The sequence below is a fragment of the Lottia gigantea genome (genome assembly GCF_000327385.1).
Source record: "Lottia gigantea unplaced genomic scaffold LOTGIsca_56, whole genome shotgun sequence".
NCBI lineage: Eukaryota > Metazoa > Mollusca > Gastropoda > Lottiidae > Lottia > Lottia gigantea.
The window spans coordinates 1,491,613-1,510,899 of record NW_008709919.1 but is presented as its reverse complement, the minus strand read 5'-3'; the positions used below and the strand labels follow the sequence as shown (position 1 = coordinate 1,510,899).

Here is a 19,287-nt window from a genome sequence, read left to right as displayed (position 1 = left end):
TTGCGCCATCATGATTACCGGTCCAGCTTCTTTGGTTCATGAAAATACACCCCGAAAAAATAACCAGATATTCATGTTACTATCGCAAATTATATTTCATTTGAATGGTTCATATCGTAGTGGTAGGATTTTCTTAATACACACATTGAAAAGGCAAGAGAGCCTCTTTTCTTCCAGGACAGCATATAGGTTTTGAACAGGGAAACTTTTTTATATACGCCAAGCATCCTTAACTTATTTGTAATTAAATTTCGTCTTGGCTTTACTGAAACTTCCTCAAACCAATTACTTATAACCCCTTAGTATCTTACCGTTTCAGAATTCAAATGAGGATAGCACTGTCCTTGCTGCTATTATTATCAATCGTAACAGATGTAGAACCTTTAATCAGAGAGGCCCCTTTGCCTAAACAGTTGAAAGAATGCTACCAGAAATATTCCAGAAAGTCACTGGCCTCCGTTGTTGGTAAATCATTATGTTGGTACTGCGAAACATCGCTGAGAGGTCGCATGAATCCACCCGCCGAACCAATGGTACTCCCAAACAGAAGAGATTATAGACGTCTAGCGGAACCTCTCATTAACCGTAGGGTGAAACGTCAAGCAGGGGGAAGCACATGTATTAGAAAGGAATACCGAATGTTAACAAGCGCAGAACGAGACAACTATCATAATGCAATCAACGCCTTAAAACAGGATACAGTAAGTGTTATCATATATATATTATATAGCTGCCCATGTAAAAATGAAATTTATTTGTCCATTCCTGACCCGACGTGTGGCATCATACAAAAGGCAAACGCACGAAAGATCGCAGGCTTTCCATTCGAAAGGAAGGACAATTTTTTATTATTATTATAGATGGTACAGGTATCTATATTGGTGATTTTCAATTGCTATATATTTTTGTAGACGATGACACCAAATATGTACGACGCTGTGGCTATGTTCCATGTTGGCGATGCTTCTGTTCGAGCTCATGGTGGTCCCGGATTTTTGGGCTGGCATCGAATGTATCTTGTTATGTAAGTTCTTATTTCATAAAATCTGATTCAGAATACACTCTTGACACACATTTGATAACCCACAACGAAACAGCTATTAAATATGATTTACGTAACAATTTGAAGTTGAATTTTCGAGTGACAAGATAAAATATATATATAAGTTACAAGGTTACGAGGACAAGTAAAACTCCTCTATAATACGTAGTAGTCTTTTGGGAGAAAAATAAAAAGCAATGTATACGAGACACTTTTGTAACTTTATCGAAATTGAGTAATTGAATGCAGCATGAAAAATTAATGATTCGAATTTATACAAATTTAGGTATGAAAGAGCCTTACAAAGCAAAGTGCCTGGAGTTTGTATTCCCTACATCGATAATACCATTGAAGCAGAATTGGGCGATGATGGTTCTTATCTTTGGTCAGATGAATTTTTGGGGACCCCTAATGGTGTGGTTACATCAGGTCCATTCGCTAACTGGAATACCCCTATCGGAGAGTTGACACGAAATGTGGGAAATCAGGCCTTCCCCATGGATAAAGATATTTTAAATGACATTATGTCAAGGGGAAGAATTGAAGACATCGTTTCACCAACTGCTGAATTAGAACATGACATAGAATATCACCATGGTTCTTACCACATCCATGTAGGTGGTTTAATGGAAAGTATTGATACAGCATCCTTTGATCCAGTTTTCTTCATGCATCATGCTTATATTGATTATGTTTGGGAACAATTCAGACAGAAGACTTTGGCTGCAGGAGGTGACCCTACTCGATATCCCGAATCAAATGATCTACCTCTTCATACTGGAGATACAGTTATAAACGTCATTCAATTACCAACTGGTAATGTTACTGTCACCCAAAGAGACATGTACGCGACATTAACGGATTATGAATACCAACCATCCCCAGAATGTAGCCGCACAAACCCCGACTGTGGTTCGATATATTTGGCATGTAACAGAACAAGTTACAGATGTTACCCTGTCAATCCAAGTTTGCAGCCACCCGTGAATCCAGGACCACCAATTAATCCAGGACCTCCAGTCAATCCAGGACCACCAGTCAATCCAGGACCACCTGTTAATCCAGGACCACCTGTTAATCCAGGACCACCTGTTGATCCCCCAACTGATCCGTGGACACCTGTTGATCCAAGGCCACCCGTTAATCCAGGACCTCCAATAAATCCTATTCCACCAGTTAATCCTAGGCCTTCTAACTGCATCGATAGTAATAGATATATTAAAGCTCCAAGAACATGTCAAAATACATTCTGTATTGATGGTGTTTGTGACACAAACAAATGGTCTTATTTCCCTGTTAAAGTCATCTCCAACAGAGCTCCCGAGTTCAGTGGAAGCGGATCATATCCAGTACGAAATGGTAAAGTAATGACGAAGAACGACATTTATGAACCGAAAGCTTACACAGCTGTAAACCAATATGTGAGACCCAGGGCTGTTGAGCCTAAAGGTTATGGCAATTGTCAAGACACTCATGGTATTGGACAAATATTCATCTCTTCACAAGGTATCAATTACGAAGGATATTATTCAGAATCTTCCATTATTGATCAGCGTCTAGCTACCTCTATCAGTATAGCCTACTTAGCCGTCAAAGATATTGGAATCTCTGGAAAGTCAACTGCTTTACTCCGTGCGTTTGATCAGTGTGGAAGAATTTGTCACACGGCCTGTAGAGTACCAGGATCTAATCCAGCTAAATATCGCCCATGCTCCGGTGTGGTTGACATCACTCCGGATTTCCCCAAACAATACAGTAGTTCTTATGGCGAATCATTACTACAAGTCTGGGGCTACAAGCAAGATAGAGAGTGTCCAATATTCGAGGGCGAAGATTTCTTCATGTCATTTTATTGTGATTATAAAGATCGACTACCATGGGTCGAGTCTGGACCAGTGTATGGTCAAACACAGCCAAGTCCACTAATTATGCCTATATTTCAACCTAAACCAGTCGTACCACCTAAACCGAAAGCAGGTATGCCTCTTCTTAACTATCTTGTATCAGTACTGTATGTGCAAAATTATTTATTTTTTGTCACGAAACCATCCATTAGTTTTGAGTAGTAATCCAGAAAGTCCTTGACATTGGCATGCCTACCGACTTTTACGTTATTGCCACCTTTCCGGCGAAACCATGCAAATTGGAAGCCAAGACCGGGGAGCAATCCAAGTTAAAATGAGACAAAGGGGGTCTGGGCGGATTTAAAAAAAAACTTCTAAAGGTTGGTCAAAAGTAAAGCATTTGCCTCCATTGCGCTACGGTCTTGAAAGCACGAGCTATGAGCCATGACCCATGTATCGTATCTGACCTATAGTATCTGGACACTTATAGATTAAATTATCAATGCGAAGTCATTAACCAATCAGTGATCTTAGTACTGTGCAGTTATGATGATTTTAATTGGCTTTTAGCGACCATATTACGGGCAGTGGTTATTTGTCACATGAGAGTTAATCCTTTACAAAATAACCCATATTTATAAGTGTTCATATTTATTCCAGTATGTAAAGTCAACACCAAGTGTACAGTCGAGGTGGCTTGTGAAAGCAGAAAATGTTCAACCTATGGTAGGAGATACGAGTGCATGGAAGACTGCCGTCGATATGCAATTTGTGTTTATGGTAGATTATATGGAAGGTCTTGTATACCAGGTCTTAAATTCAACGGACGCACATGTGTGCCCGGAACTTGCTCAACTCAAAGGACTGCCTCTTCGTTTTATTTCTAAGTTATAGCATTGAAAAAAAATGAAACTCAATTGAGAATCTAATCAAAATTATTAATATTATATTATTATTATTATGTTTAATATTATTACCATCATCATTATTAGTACTATTATTGTTCTTATTATTAAGAGAGCAATTGTATACAGCAATTGAAGTATAAACGTTTTATGTTGAAATCCATTTTAGTTGTGCAATAAAGAAAAGTTACGTGATCTGTCAATAAAGTAGTTGGGGTTTTGAATATAACTGATTATGTTTCATTACCGCCCATAAACATTCCTTGTGTCTATCGTTGTTCCTTCTGCAAGGTGCTTCTCTAAAATCCTTTACTTTTGTTACCCATTCGGATTCGGTAAACCATTCATTGGCAAAGATGATTTTAATGTTTCACAAAAAACTTACTATCACAATTTAATGAAAGCTTTTTCACGCGTATCTTTTTCACTTCAAAGACATTAAATTTGGTTTTGTGTAACAGGTTTTGTTTTGAGGGAGAGTTGAACGACTACCAGCAACTGTATGGCAACTGCGAGTTTTCGGTCGTCAGTTGGCGAACTTCAACTTAATCGCAAGCTCTCAAAGCAAACTAATCGAAGGTTTTATTCAAAGAGAACCTTGCGCAGGGCCGAAATAACGAATACAGACTTTTAAACATAAGCAACTGCAGAACGGGCGGGCATAAACAATATTGGTCCGACGGAAACCTTGGTCACACACGTTGTAAGGCAATAAATGTGTTTGATATACATGAAGTTGTCAAAAAACAAAGCACAGAAATTTTCATCATGTTACAAAATAGGCGTTTTCTTGATGTTTTATGGAGGGCTATAGCGGTCCAAAATTTTGTCGACCAAGTGGATGTAGGCAAAATAAATAGTCAAAGCTGATTTTGAAAGATTTATTTATATTTTGAAACGAATGATTATTAAGTTATTAAGAATATGAGATTCAACCGATTACAGTCATAATTCTATATGATAATGAAAATTTAACATGTAACATTTAATTCTACAAATAAACAACAGGCACCATAGGCTTTCTTTAACAAACTTCTATAACAAATATAGCTCATGTTCGATTGCTTCAAATCTTTTATCTTGGTCAAATATCCTACAACACCCTGAAAGGTAGAGGAACTCTACCAATTCGTCAATAGGGTTATTGTCTAAGGGGTAACCACTCTAATATGATCGGTTTGCAATGTTGTATTGTGGCCTATTTAATATTTTTTTTATTAACACACGTAAAGGTCTCATTTAAACTTGGGATCCAAATTTAAGGCACAAGTCATGACTAGACCTCCCCATGTACAGCTATGGACAAACTTTATTCAGACATAAATACTGCTCATTTTAGGAAGCGATTACTTCCGATTTTGTTTTGCTTTGGACAAGATTTTTGGTTAACGAAAAAGGGATTTTTATTACACATGACATGATACAAATTTAATTAGTTAAATATTTTCACCTTTTTTATTTCGACATTTAAAACCCTTTTACAAATTGGATGAATTGGAAGTCTTGAGGTCTCTTACCAATAGATTAACTTCAGTTTCTATTGTCTACCAAATAGTACTGTATTTCTTTAACTCCTCATAAACCGCAATCTAAAGCATCTTATTACAAAGAAATTGATCAACTGTGATCAATGAATCGAATCCCTTGACCCCCTAGGGTTCATGCCAATATTTTTTCATGAAACATGAAAAACTGACTGCAACAGTTTTTTTGTTTTTAAAGATCACTGCGATTAATCAGATTTAAAGAATGCAGGCAGTTGCCAGAAGTCTTTAAAAATCCAGATTATCTCAGATTCGACCATTCACAGGATCTACCCCAACTCCAATTAAGATAACTTTAATTTTTCAGGCCACATTATACTCGAAACTATCTTAGCACTAGGATATCCCAGAAACAGTGTTTGAAGTTAGTTAAGACTCCAGGACATTCTAACAACAAGATCACTCAAATAGTCTTTAAATGTAATTTCATCAATAAATAACTATATCTCTATTTCAATTATGGACATAAAATGGCACCTTGATTATTTTCTGGTGTTTTTAGATTAAGTTAACCAGTCCCAAGAAGAATGATTTTTAGCAATCAAACATGACTTAAGTTGTTTACATACTAATCAATGGTACATCAAATAGATCACATACACCTTCACTATCATCTAAATTAAAATAGTAGTCACGATCATTTGGTACTGGACTTAATCGTAATAAAGGTGCAAAAGCTGAAAAAAAAGAAGAATTCTAATGTCATCACAAATGGATGAATTTTTACACAGCACCGTCACCAGGAATGAATTAGTGCTGGGGCTCAGATTTTATACTAATTTGAAGAATTACAGACCCAGAGAACACATTTCTGACATTTTTGAGGTGCCATCTTTTCGACACTGTCAATGAATGAATCTCTGCTGGACTGAAGGTTTTGTTTGGGCTTAATTCTTATTAAGATAATGCCATGCAGTGTGCAACAAGGCAAGTTTAGGAAATGGCATTAACCTACTTCTTTTCGATCTGCAGCTCCTTATGACAAGACGATTTTTGCATGTCCGCCCTTGCATCACTGACAGAGAGGAACCTGGTGGAAAATCCAAAATTTGCCAAATGATTGCAGTTAATTCTGCTTTAAAAATTGACTTACCATCTGATGATATTAACTCTTCGATAAATTCTCCATCCACATCTTAAAAACAATTTATTAATATTTCAAACATATATTAATTTTTATTTGGACGTTAAAAATGAAGATCGAAATGTTTTACAAGCTAATATTGCCTTATTTTAGCTCCAAGAGGGACTACTGAAATGGAGCTTCTCAACACTAGCACCAACCAGCTGGACAAATTATTACAATATACACCTGAGCTTTGGCTGGGCGATATTGGTGTAAGTTGATATCACAATATTAAGCAGTAATATATCATATGGGTATATCCCGCAATACCAATTTTTACTGGTTTTTGATACAAAATGTTGTTTTTCTGTCTAGAAATTTTAAATGTAAGAAAAAAAAAAATTTCTCTTAAAAACACTCCAGTCTCGAATGTCATGAAAAAAACATCTTATCTGGACAAAAATTTGATAAATCACGATAACTAACATATATTACGATATGGAGATATTTCGGTACTTTTTAATTAGACGATATGACTAACGATATAAATTCCTATACTGGTATTTATCATGATACCAGTATATCAGCCAGCCCTAAACCGAGCATTCAGTGAAGAAACCAATAAGATACTTACCTAACATATCTGCACGTGTTGGATCTAATAACGGTAAATCAGAAGAAAATGGATCTAAACCAGGCAGTGATGGTGAATGTCTGGATGATAGTGAACTTGTGGCTGAAAAATACAATGATGACATGATAACGCCATGCATTGTGCAAAGAGGACAATTTTTGATATCCTCAATGTAGAACACTGGACTGAAATTAAGCTCTGAAAAAGCAGATATACAGATATATGTTTTCTCTTATGTGGCATTACTTGATAACTACTATTTTTACCTTGAAAACTGTCATTATTTTTACGAGGTGAAGATCTTGTAGCCATTCTGGTAACAGGAAAAATATCAAGTGAGGCGGGTTGTTGAGTTGTTTTCAAAGGCGATTTTGGACCAGTTTTCTGCAAAAAGAACACAAAACATTCATCACAATTCTGGATTGACTATGAACTGAACAATATAAATAAACAAATAAGAAATGAATTTTAGAAAATCCAGAAACTAAACTAAAAACTAAAACAGTATTTACATCCTAAATCATCCTTCCAAAATAAATAAGTTTGGTGCAAAAGTATTGAAAGCTATGCTCCCCAACACAACAATAACTATTTTTGCGCATTATGTTATCTTTCCATTGCATCCACATCCACAGTAGAAAATATCACCAAAAGATATAAGTTTAAGTACCTTAGCAGCACCACGGGTAGATTTTGAAGTAGGATTAGGATTTTCATTTTCAGACTTGTTGATCAGATCATCAACTGGAGGTGGAACCTGAACAACTACTGGTGATGACGCTTCTGTATCTTTATTAACTAATAATACATTGATGGCACCAGAATGAGACTTTAAATGTATCTGATAATTCTTTTTAAAATCAGCACCCTGAAATAGTTTAAATGGAGAAACTGTGATTACAAATTTTCTCCCAGTGTTCAACAATTGGTGGTTTTTTTTTTTCTTTTAACCTTTCCAACACTAGCATCTGCTCTTCCGGCTACACGTGATATATACCTGACAGCCAGTGAAGTGGATATTATAAGTCATGTCATACAATAATACGTCATGAAGTCTTGAAGTTTTGGGGTTTATGACTTTTTTAATCTATTCAAACTCTGTGATCAAAGGGTTAATGTCAAAAGAATTCAAAACATACACAAGAGCATTTACCTTATACCACGAATAAATTATCAATAGGATTAATTAAACTAATTCCATGAATATTATGCTTTTAGGGCTACTGACACAATTGTACATAAATACAAGATATAATCCATAACTTTACCAAATTTTATCATAATTTTGAGAAAATTTGATCAGTTTTGGTAATCAATTATTATAAGGTTATACTCACTATTTCTGGTATAGGTACTTCTAGTTGTGTACCCGAAGGAGCCTGTACAGCAATTAATGTATCACCACTAAAACATTTACATGTATCCTCATGTGTCACATAAGCTAATCTTAATTATTGTTAAGAAAAGCAATCTTCACCATTGGTGATCAGGTGCCTTAAGTTTGAATCACCTTCAAGGTAAGAAAATCATGATGTACTGTCTGTGATTTTGAGAAATTTACCGGAAACCACAAAATAGATTAGTTGCTAGGGCTACATCGGTTTGTGAAGTTCGGATCGATTATGGATGACAGACTACTGATCAATAATCAATAAATAACCAAAATAATTTAATTGAGAAACCCTGTAAATAATAAATTGAAAAAATGCCAAAATAATTAATTTCATGGGTAATTTTGCGTCAGACGTATATTCTTGCTTTCATCAGTGGGTAAATTATGTGCTGAAGGGAACCAATATGGAAGAAATTACTACTTGTTAACAGGTACAAATAATGGATTATGAAATTTGATAATCAATAATTGAAATTATACAATCGTAGCGACGATGATCGCTTATTTCGATCATGTTACCCAGCCCTGATTACAGTCCCAGTTCTTACAACACTCAACAAAGATTTTAAAAATTGTTTGTCAAAGGATACCGAGTATTGGTTACTTCATCTGTGACATTTTTGATACTCTGCTGAACCCACATCTTATGTTGATCTATCTCCTCTTCTCTTTTTGTTAATTCTGCTAGGTCTGTCTTCAATGTCATCAATTTATCTGATATTTCTCTTGTATTGCAACCTGGTCCAGCTCCCCTTCAAATTCACAAAAATATTATTGAATTGAATGTCAGTTTAAAGTAACTAAAAAAGATGAATTGAATTGGCATCGGTATCTTCTTCAGAAATAAAAAAAAATAGACTGACATTTGTTTTCAGAATGAAGAGATAACTTTCAGGCTGTCCAGCACTCATTAACGAAAAATCAGGGGTAATTAGGGCTAAAATTAGGAAATTTAAGGTCTTTTTAGGGCTCAGATTAGGGCAGTTTTAGATATTAAAATGGATTAATATCGCATCTTTGACACTTAAGAAACTTACAAAAATACTCCAGTACCAGAGTCAAGAGTAAGGGAACGTCACCCCCATAAGATAATTTGAAAAAATTAGGTATGATTTGTTCTTACTTCCATTGTATACTGTTCTTTGATTTCTTCTCAATCAGACCAATTCCTTCTAGAACATTAGTTATATCATATATTCTTCTTTTCTGTCTCACAGCCAGCTGATCAGCAGCCTATCATTAAATAAAAACACTTGTGTGCCTAATTTTGCCTTCGACAGTGTTTTAAATATATGAGGTCAAATATGGTGCTCAGGTCCATTTTGGTCTATATTTGTCCGAAGAGTGTGTCGACTGCTTGTGTTTAAATTGTACAGCTTCGTCATTTGTTAGGTAAATGGACAACGAAGACATGGAATTTTTCTTTAATGATTTGTCAGAGAACTTCGTGCCTTGTTGTGTCGTACCATAGCCTACACAGAATATAGTCTTATGCCACTTATGACATGCAGTTTATAGTCATATAGTGTTTCATTTTTTTTGTCATTCGTACAGGTCATTTTATATCTGGTGTATATAAAGGCCTTTACTGTTGGTCAGTGAATATAAATAGGGTTGTAAAACGTTTTCCAGATAATTCTAGGCCTTTTTATTATGATGTCAGCAAAACTCATGCATTCCATGAGAGACAGTGTGACTGTCAGTGAGTGACTAGTTGAGCAGAAGAGTGTGTAAGGAGCCAGGTCAAGTGTTTTCAGCGTTCAATAAAAGCTAAAATGAAGTTGTTATGGTTCTGCAAAAAGTGGAAAATTCTCACCACTTTCAAATCAAGAACTCCATCTTTAGCTTCTTGTAACAAGCTAACAAATTTAGTTGTCAACAACCCCAAACTCTTTTCATGTCGACTTGGCGTGATTTGATCAGCCATTTTGATTCAAACAATGAAGTGTATTGTGGGAAGGCGTGTCATGGTATGGAAACTCGGTGCTGACACAGTAGCGAATAATTATGGTGGCTCACATAGGCCAAGTCTTTTTTTTATTCTACGTTAAACATTCATAAAGTACCGGTATCTATAAACATAAAGTTCATCACTTTCATTTACTGAAAATTTTTGAAATTTGAAGCCACCGTGTATATCTATTATCTATGCATAGATAGAATATGAAATGAAAGTCTAGTATTATTTGCCTAATAAAGACGGGCAAAGTCATGCATGAGACTAAGGCTACTAATTTTTAGGTTTCCGATTGCAAGGGGTAAAAGTAGCCTACACACCGAACGAATAGACGCTTTTCCCATATCTGCTCTTAGAAAAGTAGGCTCAGTGTTTTTTCATGGAGGAAACTGGGTAATGCTTGTATTTTTCCATTGTATTTTTTCTGAAATTACTTTCATCAGACATAATAGTCAAATCCTCCCAAGCTCCCGTTCAAAGCTAAACATGACGAGAGGTTCTGATGGAGCTGACAGAATCAGAGGACAAACTGCCAGCAAGTGAGAGAATCCGATCAGTTAGTAGATTGGGTAACAGGTAATTGCCGTAAGTTAATGGATCTTGTATCGACCTGGGCTGTCGGAATCTCCGACTATCCATTTGATAACAAATTTTGCAAGTAGAAGGTCAATTTTTACATATGGACGATTGGCTTATCTTGCAAGACGACTCGAGTCAATCTTGAATGGTACAGAATGGATATGTATCAGGTAAATGCCTTTACGCGATAGTCAGATTTGCCCGACCATTTTGATCTCTAGTTTCGGAGGTCTTCGTGGTGTTTCGAAATAACAAATCTAATTAAGCTCATTAATGATATAATTAATTATCTAAAAACAAATGTTAACAGCGATCATATAATCACAGGTCAATTAACAAACATTAACAAGTAATAACAGAGGTTGAAATATCTTCAATACTGAGTGGTTGACTATTTTCAGATTCAGTAGTGGTCTCTTGATCTAAGTTACACTGTATTCCAAGAGCCACTACGTCTCTATTGATGATCGCGCTATTCAATTCTTTCATTCTATCGACGGCATCAAGACATTGTTGTTGCAGTGTTCTATATTCCTCTTTCTCGCTGCGTCTACGTTTCTCCATTCTTTCGATCTAAATATACAAAACAATCGTTCATCATGGACCAGAGAAAATATTTTTTTGGGCAGCCAATGAAAAAAAGATGAAGTCTGGTAACTATTATAGCGTCGAGCCAAAATATTATGGCAATATTCATGTAAAATTTCCGAAGTAATTGAAATGGTGCCATAATAACATACCAAAAACAAAAAAAAAAGAAATACGTTTTCCCAGTATAATAGAGGGACTCAACCAACTTTACCGACAAAAGGAAATGAACTACCTACCACTGCTGTAAACGTGGGAAGTCCATTATTTTTTAGTTGCAGGGACTATCTCCCGATAACTCCCTACCCCTAGGCTATCTCTACACTCCTACTGGACTGTGGACTTAATTTAATATTTCTCATACTATTTTCATTTTTGCAATCTGAGTTTCGACTAATTTGATCACGAACATTCATAGTGATGCAATGTCGACCATCTACTGACCTTTTTCCTTAGTTCTTGAATATTCTTCTTTAGAATCTTGATATCTTCTGGGCTCCTTTTCTTGGTCGAATCTAAACATATGGATAACAAAAATTGCATTGAATCCACATTAGCGTGTCATCACCGTTTCAGTTTTCAAAATTTGCAATGTACAAATTTTTTTATGTACACCTTATTCATCCTTATAAGAACGATAATTTGAGAAAATTGACAAACTGCAGACTGGGATCTTGGATGGTCGCATATACCGATCGCTCGGGTCGACAACAAATTCAATTTGTGCTGAAAAATAAAACATGAGCAGCTAACGACATGTGCTATTTTTAAGTCGCTGGTGCGCTCAGGTCCAAATCCAATGATTATCAGACCCCCGAAGTTGCCACTTGTTGCTGTTACTCGTTGAAAATCCAGATACTATCAGATTCAGATTCTGCAAGTCCAATCTCAATTCTAAAAGAAGATTGTGATATACCTTTTATCCGCACAGTTTCTTGCCAGGCAGATATTTCACTTGATTTAGTATCCTCCAGTTCTTCTACTACCATCTGTAATATAAGACCCTACTGATCTGATACAGATGCACCAAAAACACTCTCGTAATGACATCTGTAGTCCTAATGGTAGCAGGAAGTTATTCATGGCCCTAATCCGTAGAGGATGATCAAGCACAGAAGATGGTCCCACGACTCGTGACGAAAAGTATACTATCACGAATATTTTCAAATCAGAATAGGGTCTGGATGATATATTGCACATTCCAAAAATATATGACATTCTTACTTTCAAGCGTTGAAGTTTTTCATCCGCCTCACACAAGTCGCTCAAAGCTGTTTTATATTGAGCTCTAACAATTGACAATCCCATTTCCAACTCTTCTGCAAAATTAAATACAGGAAATGCATCAAATTTGAAACATTTTGTACCATAAATATCTAAACAAACCTACTTTCGTATTTTTTTTAAGGTTTGAAAAGATGGGATGGAACCATCATGGGACGGCGCTGAGAACGACGAGGAATGTAAATCTGAAGTCTTTATGTCTATGTGAATAACATTTTGGCTCCAACAGATGGAGTAATATGTCCGATATGGCGTACCACATCTGAGAGGGCATGAAATAAATTGAGGGACGAAAACGGACATGACACGGAATCGAAAGAATCGTATGACAGATATCTAACCTTTGCAATTGCGGACAGTGAACCCATACAACAACTTTCGGATAGAAAATTGTCAATACCCAGAAGATACGTCAGCAAAATCTCTTGCTTGACATAGGATAGATTTTCTAATCACAATGCGGACTTTATTTCACAACCGAAATGATCCAATTGTCCAACAAGCTGATGTCAGTTTTCGTCTTAAAATATATATATTTACTTCTTTCCTGTTGTAACTTTTCAATTCTCCTTTCTTCAATACGTTCCTCAGCTTGCATATATTCTTCTTCACAATCCGCCCATTTACTAACTGTCAATACATCACTACAGTCTGCCCGTAACGCAACTGAAAGTTTTGAATAAGAACGGAAACCAATATGTACCTTGTTCTCAGAAACATCATAACTTGATCTAATTAAAGACAGCGCATTAGCCGGCATTATCACTGACATTCCACCAATTAAAGATCGGTTACTGGTTATGATTTTGACGACATGTTTGTAAATAAAATTGCATTTGGATTATTTTTTTCACGCATAGTTTTCAAGGTGGCCTTAGGTCGGACCGGAAAAAAAAGATTACTACTGCAATCATCTAAATGACCGCAAACCAAGAGCACGCAGACGAGGACAAGATCAAGCTTTTGCTATAAGTAGGAATAACATGAGGGACTGATGGCAATTGGTCATAACAGCGTTTCATTCAGATTCTGCTACTAGCATGGTTGATATGAGTCACTTTCAAGACATATCTGTTCAGGTCATGACATAGTAGCCAGTTCCAGCTAAAGCATAACATGCATTAAATGTAAATACAGAGTTATTCGGAAACTCGAATGCATATTGTATCCCACTTACCCACTTCGTTCAGCAATTCATTCATGTATACAACCTTCTGTTTCAAGGCTTCGCGCATAGATTTCAATTTCTTCGCGATTTCTTCGGCATTATCGGTAACTTTTTCTACCAAAACTGTTGTTTCATCGGTTGCGTCTTCAGTTGCTTCTATATCCTTCCATTTTGCTCTTATACAGTTAATTTGTTCGTTAAAATTTTCTTGAGTGCCTTGCAACACGGTGACGTAGTTTTTAATACAAGTGTTATATACATTCGGATTAACGACGTTTATTTGAGCTCCAACTTGAGCCTTCTCACCAGCCACGTTCATGTTAAATTTCTATCTTTCAATGTTATGACGTAGGCTTATTATCACTATCACGTCATCGTCGACGATGGATTAGTTATTAGGATAATTTCCAAGGATTTGGATTTTTGGGAAGGCGTTGGATGTATGTCTCTTCTAATTTGGTTGTATAATTTTAGAAAATTACCGCGGCATCAACAAATGTTAATTTAATACCATTTGTGAGATAAGTAAGATTTTTATGCGCCACGTTTCTCCTGCACTTCAAGTAAGCTTATAATGAAATTAAGCAACAGCCTGCGATGATCACTTTGGCAGTTTCTGTTTTTAGTTCTTTAAGAGACCATGGCGCAGTATAGTCGAGCAAAGATAATTTTTGTGCACGTCCGGTCTAATAATCACACTTAATTTCAGCATTGAATATGGTGTTTATAACGGTACAGGTCAAACTTTTTATTGTGGCGATGACTATTTTTGCTACCTCTCAATATCCTGGAATGCTATGCTGATAGTGCTCAATTTCACCACTTATAGCTTATGACTTTTCAGAATGAAATTACGAAGTCTGGATAAGATAAACATAGCATAGGCCTACAGGTACAAACGACGACAATTATCCAAATGAAAAGTTACACGGATAGAGATTGAGCTCTAACGGCCAAATATTTTCAGCATGGGGATCAACCGCTTTCTGATCACATTTAAGCTCAACAGAATTTGAGTTCAATAAGTAAAATATAGATGTATACATGAATTTATTTGCATTTTATATTAGAAAAAAAATTAAATGGATTTACAAGCTAAGACTAGAGTTGGGAGCAGTAAGACATCGTATACAAGCAATAAATATTTGTAAATACAGCAAATGATATAAAATGGAAGGCATCAATTTCACAACATAAATATGGTACATGTAAATGTTCAAGTCAAGCAAAGATAAAAGTGCACATGCAGGGTATCAAACAGGAGTAGTCCACTTTATATTGAGGTGGTTTAGAGAGTTATTGACACTGTATTTGACCTAGCTGGACATATTGTGTTCATAAGTAGCTACCTTAAAATAAAGTAGACTGCTCCATGTGCCCAACTATCTTAGTTTAATTGTAAAGGGATGTTTATCTTAACATCTGAACGAGCAGTCCACTTTACTTTGAGATGGAATAGGGAGTAATTGACTCTCTTATTAGGCAATATCAGACACATTGTGTTATATAAACTACCTAAAAATAAAGTGGACCACTCCATCTGCAAAAAAAATCTTTGATTGACTATAAAGGGATGTTTCTCCCAACTACTATCTTGACAAAATAACTTATGGTACTTCCTATAGTTACACAATGGTATTTTTTATAGTTATACATTATTTGGGTGCATTATTTATAATTTTATTCCTTAATCAATCACCGTGACTAAGCAGCCAATTTCAAGCGTTCCTCTGATCGCTTACCTACTACAATAAGGCCAAAATTTAGTGAAAAAATAACATCCCTTCGTTCTCAAGTTACTTAACAGTGTAGGTTTTTAAGCCTTTGTACTTGATGTCTTTAATGCACCATTCTGAATGTTCCATCAGAGATTCCTGAAATTCCAGAATATGACGTCACTATCACCAGGACTATGTATTCACCAATACATATACAAAACTTAAAAACCTCTATTGTTACCTTGTAGCAAAAGAGACAGGTCGATTTCATTTTCAATAAGCGTGCATAAAAAATATACAGGGCAGTATTAAGACTAAATCATCAAATGACTTTAAGTATAATAACATAATATTGCAAATAGATATGATATAAAGGCGGTTTTAAATACACATAACATAAAATTTCATTGCAGCTGTTGTTGAATTGCTGGAGAATCAAGACTCTAGATATATATATATATCCCAATAACTTGGCATCAAAATTGCTCACTGAAAATTTCTAGATTTACCATTGGTATAAAACTGTCAAAACGGAACAAGAAAATCCCCCAATTCCAAATAATTAAAAAAATTCGAAAAATAAACAAAACAAAACAACTAAAACACAACAAAAGCAATATACATTTTCACAACCAGTGTGAACATAGCCTAATTAGCTTAATGAGAGTGAAATAACATGTAATTTATATACAAAATGATTGCACTGGGTACTTGAAATCTAAGTATAACAAATAACAGTAAATAACATGAGTTGCAGTAGCAGACTATATAAAGTTAGTTGCAGACGACAGACTGTCCATTGAAAACAAAAATTATTTTAACTTTTTATGTGTATTAGGGACAATGATAGCACAGATGTCTGTGGGCTTTGCGATTCCACTACAACTAAGCCTCTTATGAAGTCACTATTGCAGAAGCTGCTAAGAATTAATAAGTCATAATTACAGGAACCACAAACATTGGACTGAAAATTGGATTGGTGCAAACTGTCCCAGATACACATAAAAATATATAAAAACTCTTTACAATTTCTTTCAGTGTTCATGTTTTCATTTGCAGCATTGTCATAAGAATTCCATTTAGTTAAACCACAAGTCTTGCATGGTGCAAAAAGGACTTGAAAGGTTTTTGTCCCTATAAAAGTCTGTTGTCTGTTTCTGTCTTAATTCCTCCCAACCGAAACACTATGCACTAAATGAGTTGATATGAAAATTTCTTTTTCCATACAAATTAACATTTGTTACACCTTCGTATTATTTTCTGATGTTTTTCAATAAACAAAAATGTAAAATACTAATGATAGTCTTAGATTGACGTTGTTGACTATTTACATAAAATTAGCTTCACAAACAAAAGCAAGACAGAAGGAATTGTAACTAGGTTATTTTGTCGCTCTCCAGTTGTTCTTGGAAAGTCAAAAAAAGGCCATCCACCATTTTAAATTGGCTACATTCATACAATTTCTTATCTGATTCATGTAATCTTAGGGATACATAACTTGATAGGATACTTCTGTCAAAATCAGAATTACCTTAAAATACATGTCGTTTGAAAAAATAAAATTTGCATAGGGAAGCAATGATGAGAGTCAGATATTTAAAGATTTATGCATGGATGATTAAAATGCATTATTTTTTTACATAAAAAGCAATGCCCTGGGGCCTTATTCTGGAAAACTTAACTTTAGTGTTACAATCATTTGATTGGTCAATCACGAGAATTGATTTTAAATTTAGTTTTATTATCCAATCAGATGACTATATTTCTAAAAATCTGGATTTTAACTTATTTAAGTTTTCGAGAAAAAGGTCCCTGATTGCTTTAAAAAAAATATTTGTACAAGATCATCACAAATTGCTTTAAAACATAAAAAGCTGGTAAGCCACTAAAATACCACAGAGTTAAGCTAGATTCACCAAGTTTGTTTGTGGAAAATCGTGCAAAGATATTCAAAATGCACATACAAGTTTAGTCCAGCAAAAATATTTGCACACCTCTTTTGACAATTCAAACCATTAGTACAGCCAGTTCACTTTCACTTTAGGTAGTGAAGATAGTTATAGCACAATAGAAAATGACTTGTACAGTTTTAATTACTATATATTTTACCTTAAAATAAAATAGACTGCTCCAGTATGTTTGGACGAACAGTCCATTTTTATTTTAGGGTAGTCTAAGTAGTAAACGACACTAAAGAAGTTGATTGTGATCTTTCAATAACAATATATTCTACCCTAAATAAAAATAGACTGGCCTTGTGCGTGTTTAAAAAGTCCCTAAATGTACCCAAATATTTTTGTTCGGCTATATACTTGTATCAAATGTATTAAAGCAGATCTGAAATGGTTGAATTAAGAATATCACCAATGTGTATTTCATGATCTCAAAGCTTCAGTAGAGATCTAATTTTTTCTTTATATCATTTCGTTTCCATTCAGCTAGCTTGAAGAACTTATCTCTTGGCATTTTAATTAAATTGTCAAAATCTTCATCACTTAAATGTATCTGAAATAATTATATATAAGTCATAAAATTAAATCTTTTTCTATAATAATATCGATTAATTTTGCTAAGAGGAATAGTCCAGAAGGCAGAAAGCTCATCATTTCTACCTGGATTGAGTGGATTGTTCTGTCCGTTCTACAACTACTATTTTTTCAGCACAAGTTGGACATGTTCTGAACTCTAACTTGTTCTAACTTGTTTTATTGAATGTTCAGTTAATTCCAATATTTTGAAAGTGCACAACTCTCGAATTGAGTAGCCCAAAGGTATATTTAAAATATCTTCAGTTATATTTACCTCTAACATATCTCTATCCACATCTTTTGGTAAATCAAAATTTGTCACTTTTAATCTCTCATAATCATACACCTGTAAAAAAAATATTACATAATCAGACATCTGTAAAAATATTACATAATCAGACAGCTGTAAAAAATATTACATAATCAGACAGCTGTAAAAAATATTACATAATCAGACCGCTGTAAACAATATTACATTATAATACACCCGTAAAAAATATTACATAATCAGACATCTGTAAAAAATATTACATAATCAGACATCTGTAAAAAATATTACATAATCAGACATCTGTAAAAAATATTACATAATCAGACATCTGTAAAAATATTACATAATCAGACAGCTGTAAAAAATATTACATAATCAGACATCTGTAAAAAATATTACATAATCAGACAGCTGTAAAAAAAAATATTACATAATCAGACATCTGTAAAAAATATTACATAATCAGACATCTGTCAAAAATATTACATAATCAGACATCTGTAAAAATATTACATAATCATACACCTGTAAAAAATATTATATAATCAGACCGCTGTAAACAGTATTACATAATAATACACCCGTAAAAAAAATATTACATAATCAGACATCTGTAAAAAAATATTACATAATCAGACAGCAGAAATATTTTTATACAATCAGACAAGTGAATTTTTTTTACTAATAAGACTTTACTAATTATATCATAATCAGACAACTGAATTGTGTTTACTTCCTAGACAGCTGATTTTTCTTACTTTATAAG

General features: G+C 34.6%; 4 protein-coding genes across 4 annotated transcripts in view; 1 reads left to right on the top strand and 3 right to left on the bottom strand.

Annotated features, from left to right (window-relative positions):
- Positions 1–326: 326 nt before the first annotated feature.
- On the top strand, positions 327–5,698 carry LOTGIDRAFT_166196 (hypothetical protein; the record flags this gene model as incomplete). The annotated part of the gene is made up of 5 exons (XM_009063246.1): positions 327–701; positions 912–1,024; positions 1,329–3,019; positions 3,547–3,612; positions 5,643–5,698. 5 exons carry the CDS (start codon positions 327–329, stop codon positions 5,696–5,698), a joined length of 2,301 nt encoding a protein of 766 aa, XP_009061494.1.
- A 198-nt stretch (positions 5,699–5,896) lies between these two features.
- On the bottom strand, positions 5,897–10,355 carry LOTGIDRAFT_127203 (hypothetical protein; the record flags this gene model as incomplete). The annotated part of the gene is made up of 8 exons (XM_009063245.1): positions 5,897–6,031; positions 7,001–7,233; positions 7,290–7,419; positions 7,706–7,903; positions 8,373–8,481; positions 9,019–9,180; positions 9,552–9,661; positions 10,245–10,355. The coding sequence occupies 8 exons, from the start codon at positions 10,353–10,355 to the stop codon at positions 5,897–5,899; spliced, it is 1,188 nt and encodes a 395-aa protein (XP_009061493.1).
- An 872-nt stretch (positions 10,356–11,227) lies between these two features.
- Positions 11,228–14,330, bottom strand: LOTGIDRAFT_234878 (hypothetical protein). Its single transcript, XM_009063244.1, has 6 exons — positions 14,014–14,330; positions 13,377–13,502; positions 12,777–12,871; positions 12,469–12,541; positions 11,997–12,067; positions 11,228–11,537 (listed from the first exon to the last, which is right to left on the bottom strand). The coding sequence occupies exons 1-6, from the start codon at positions 14,321–14,323 to the stop codon at positions 11,307–11,309; spliced, it is 906 nt and encodes a 301-aa protein (XP_009061492.1). The 5' UTR covers positions 14,324–14,330; the 3' UTR covers positions 11,228–11,306.
- Positions 14,331–16,541: 2,211 nt separating this feature from the next.
- Positions 16,542–19,287, bottom strand: part of LOTGIDRAFT_234877 (hypothetical protein) — a gene marked incomplete at its 5' end in the record, with an annotated part of 13,242 nt that continues 10,496 nt past the window's right edge. The window contains 2 exons of the mRNA XM_009063243.1: positions 16,542–18,227; positions 18,525–18,596. Coding sequence (XP_009061491.1) covers positions 18,114–18,227; positions 18,525–18,596 — 186 coding nt within the window. The 3' untranslated portion in view covers positions 16,542–18,113. The remainder of the gene's footprint in view (positions 18,228–18,524; positions 18,597–19,287) is intronic.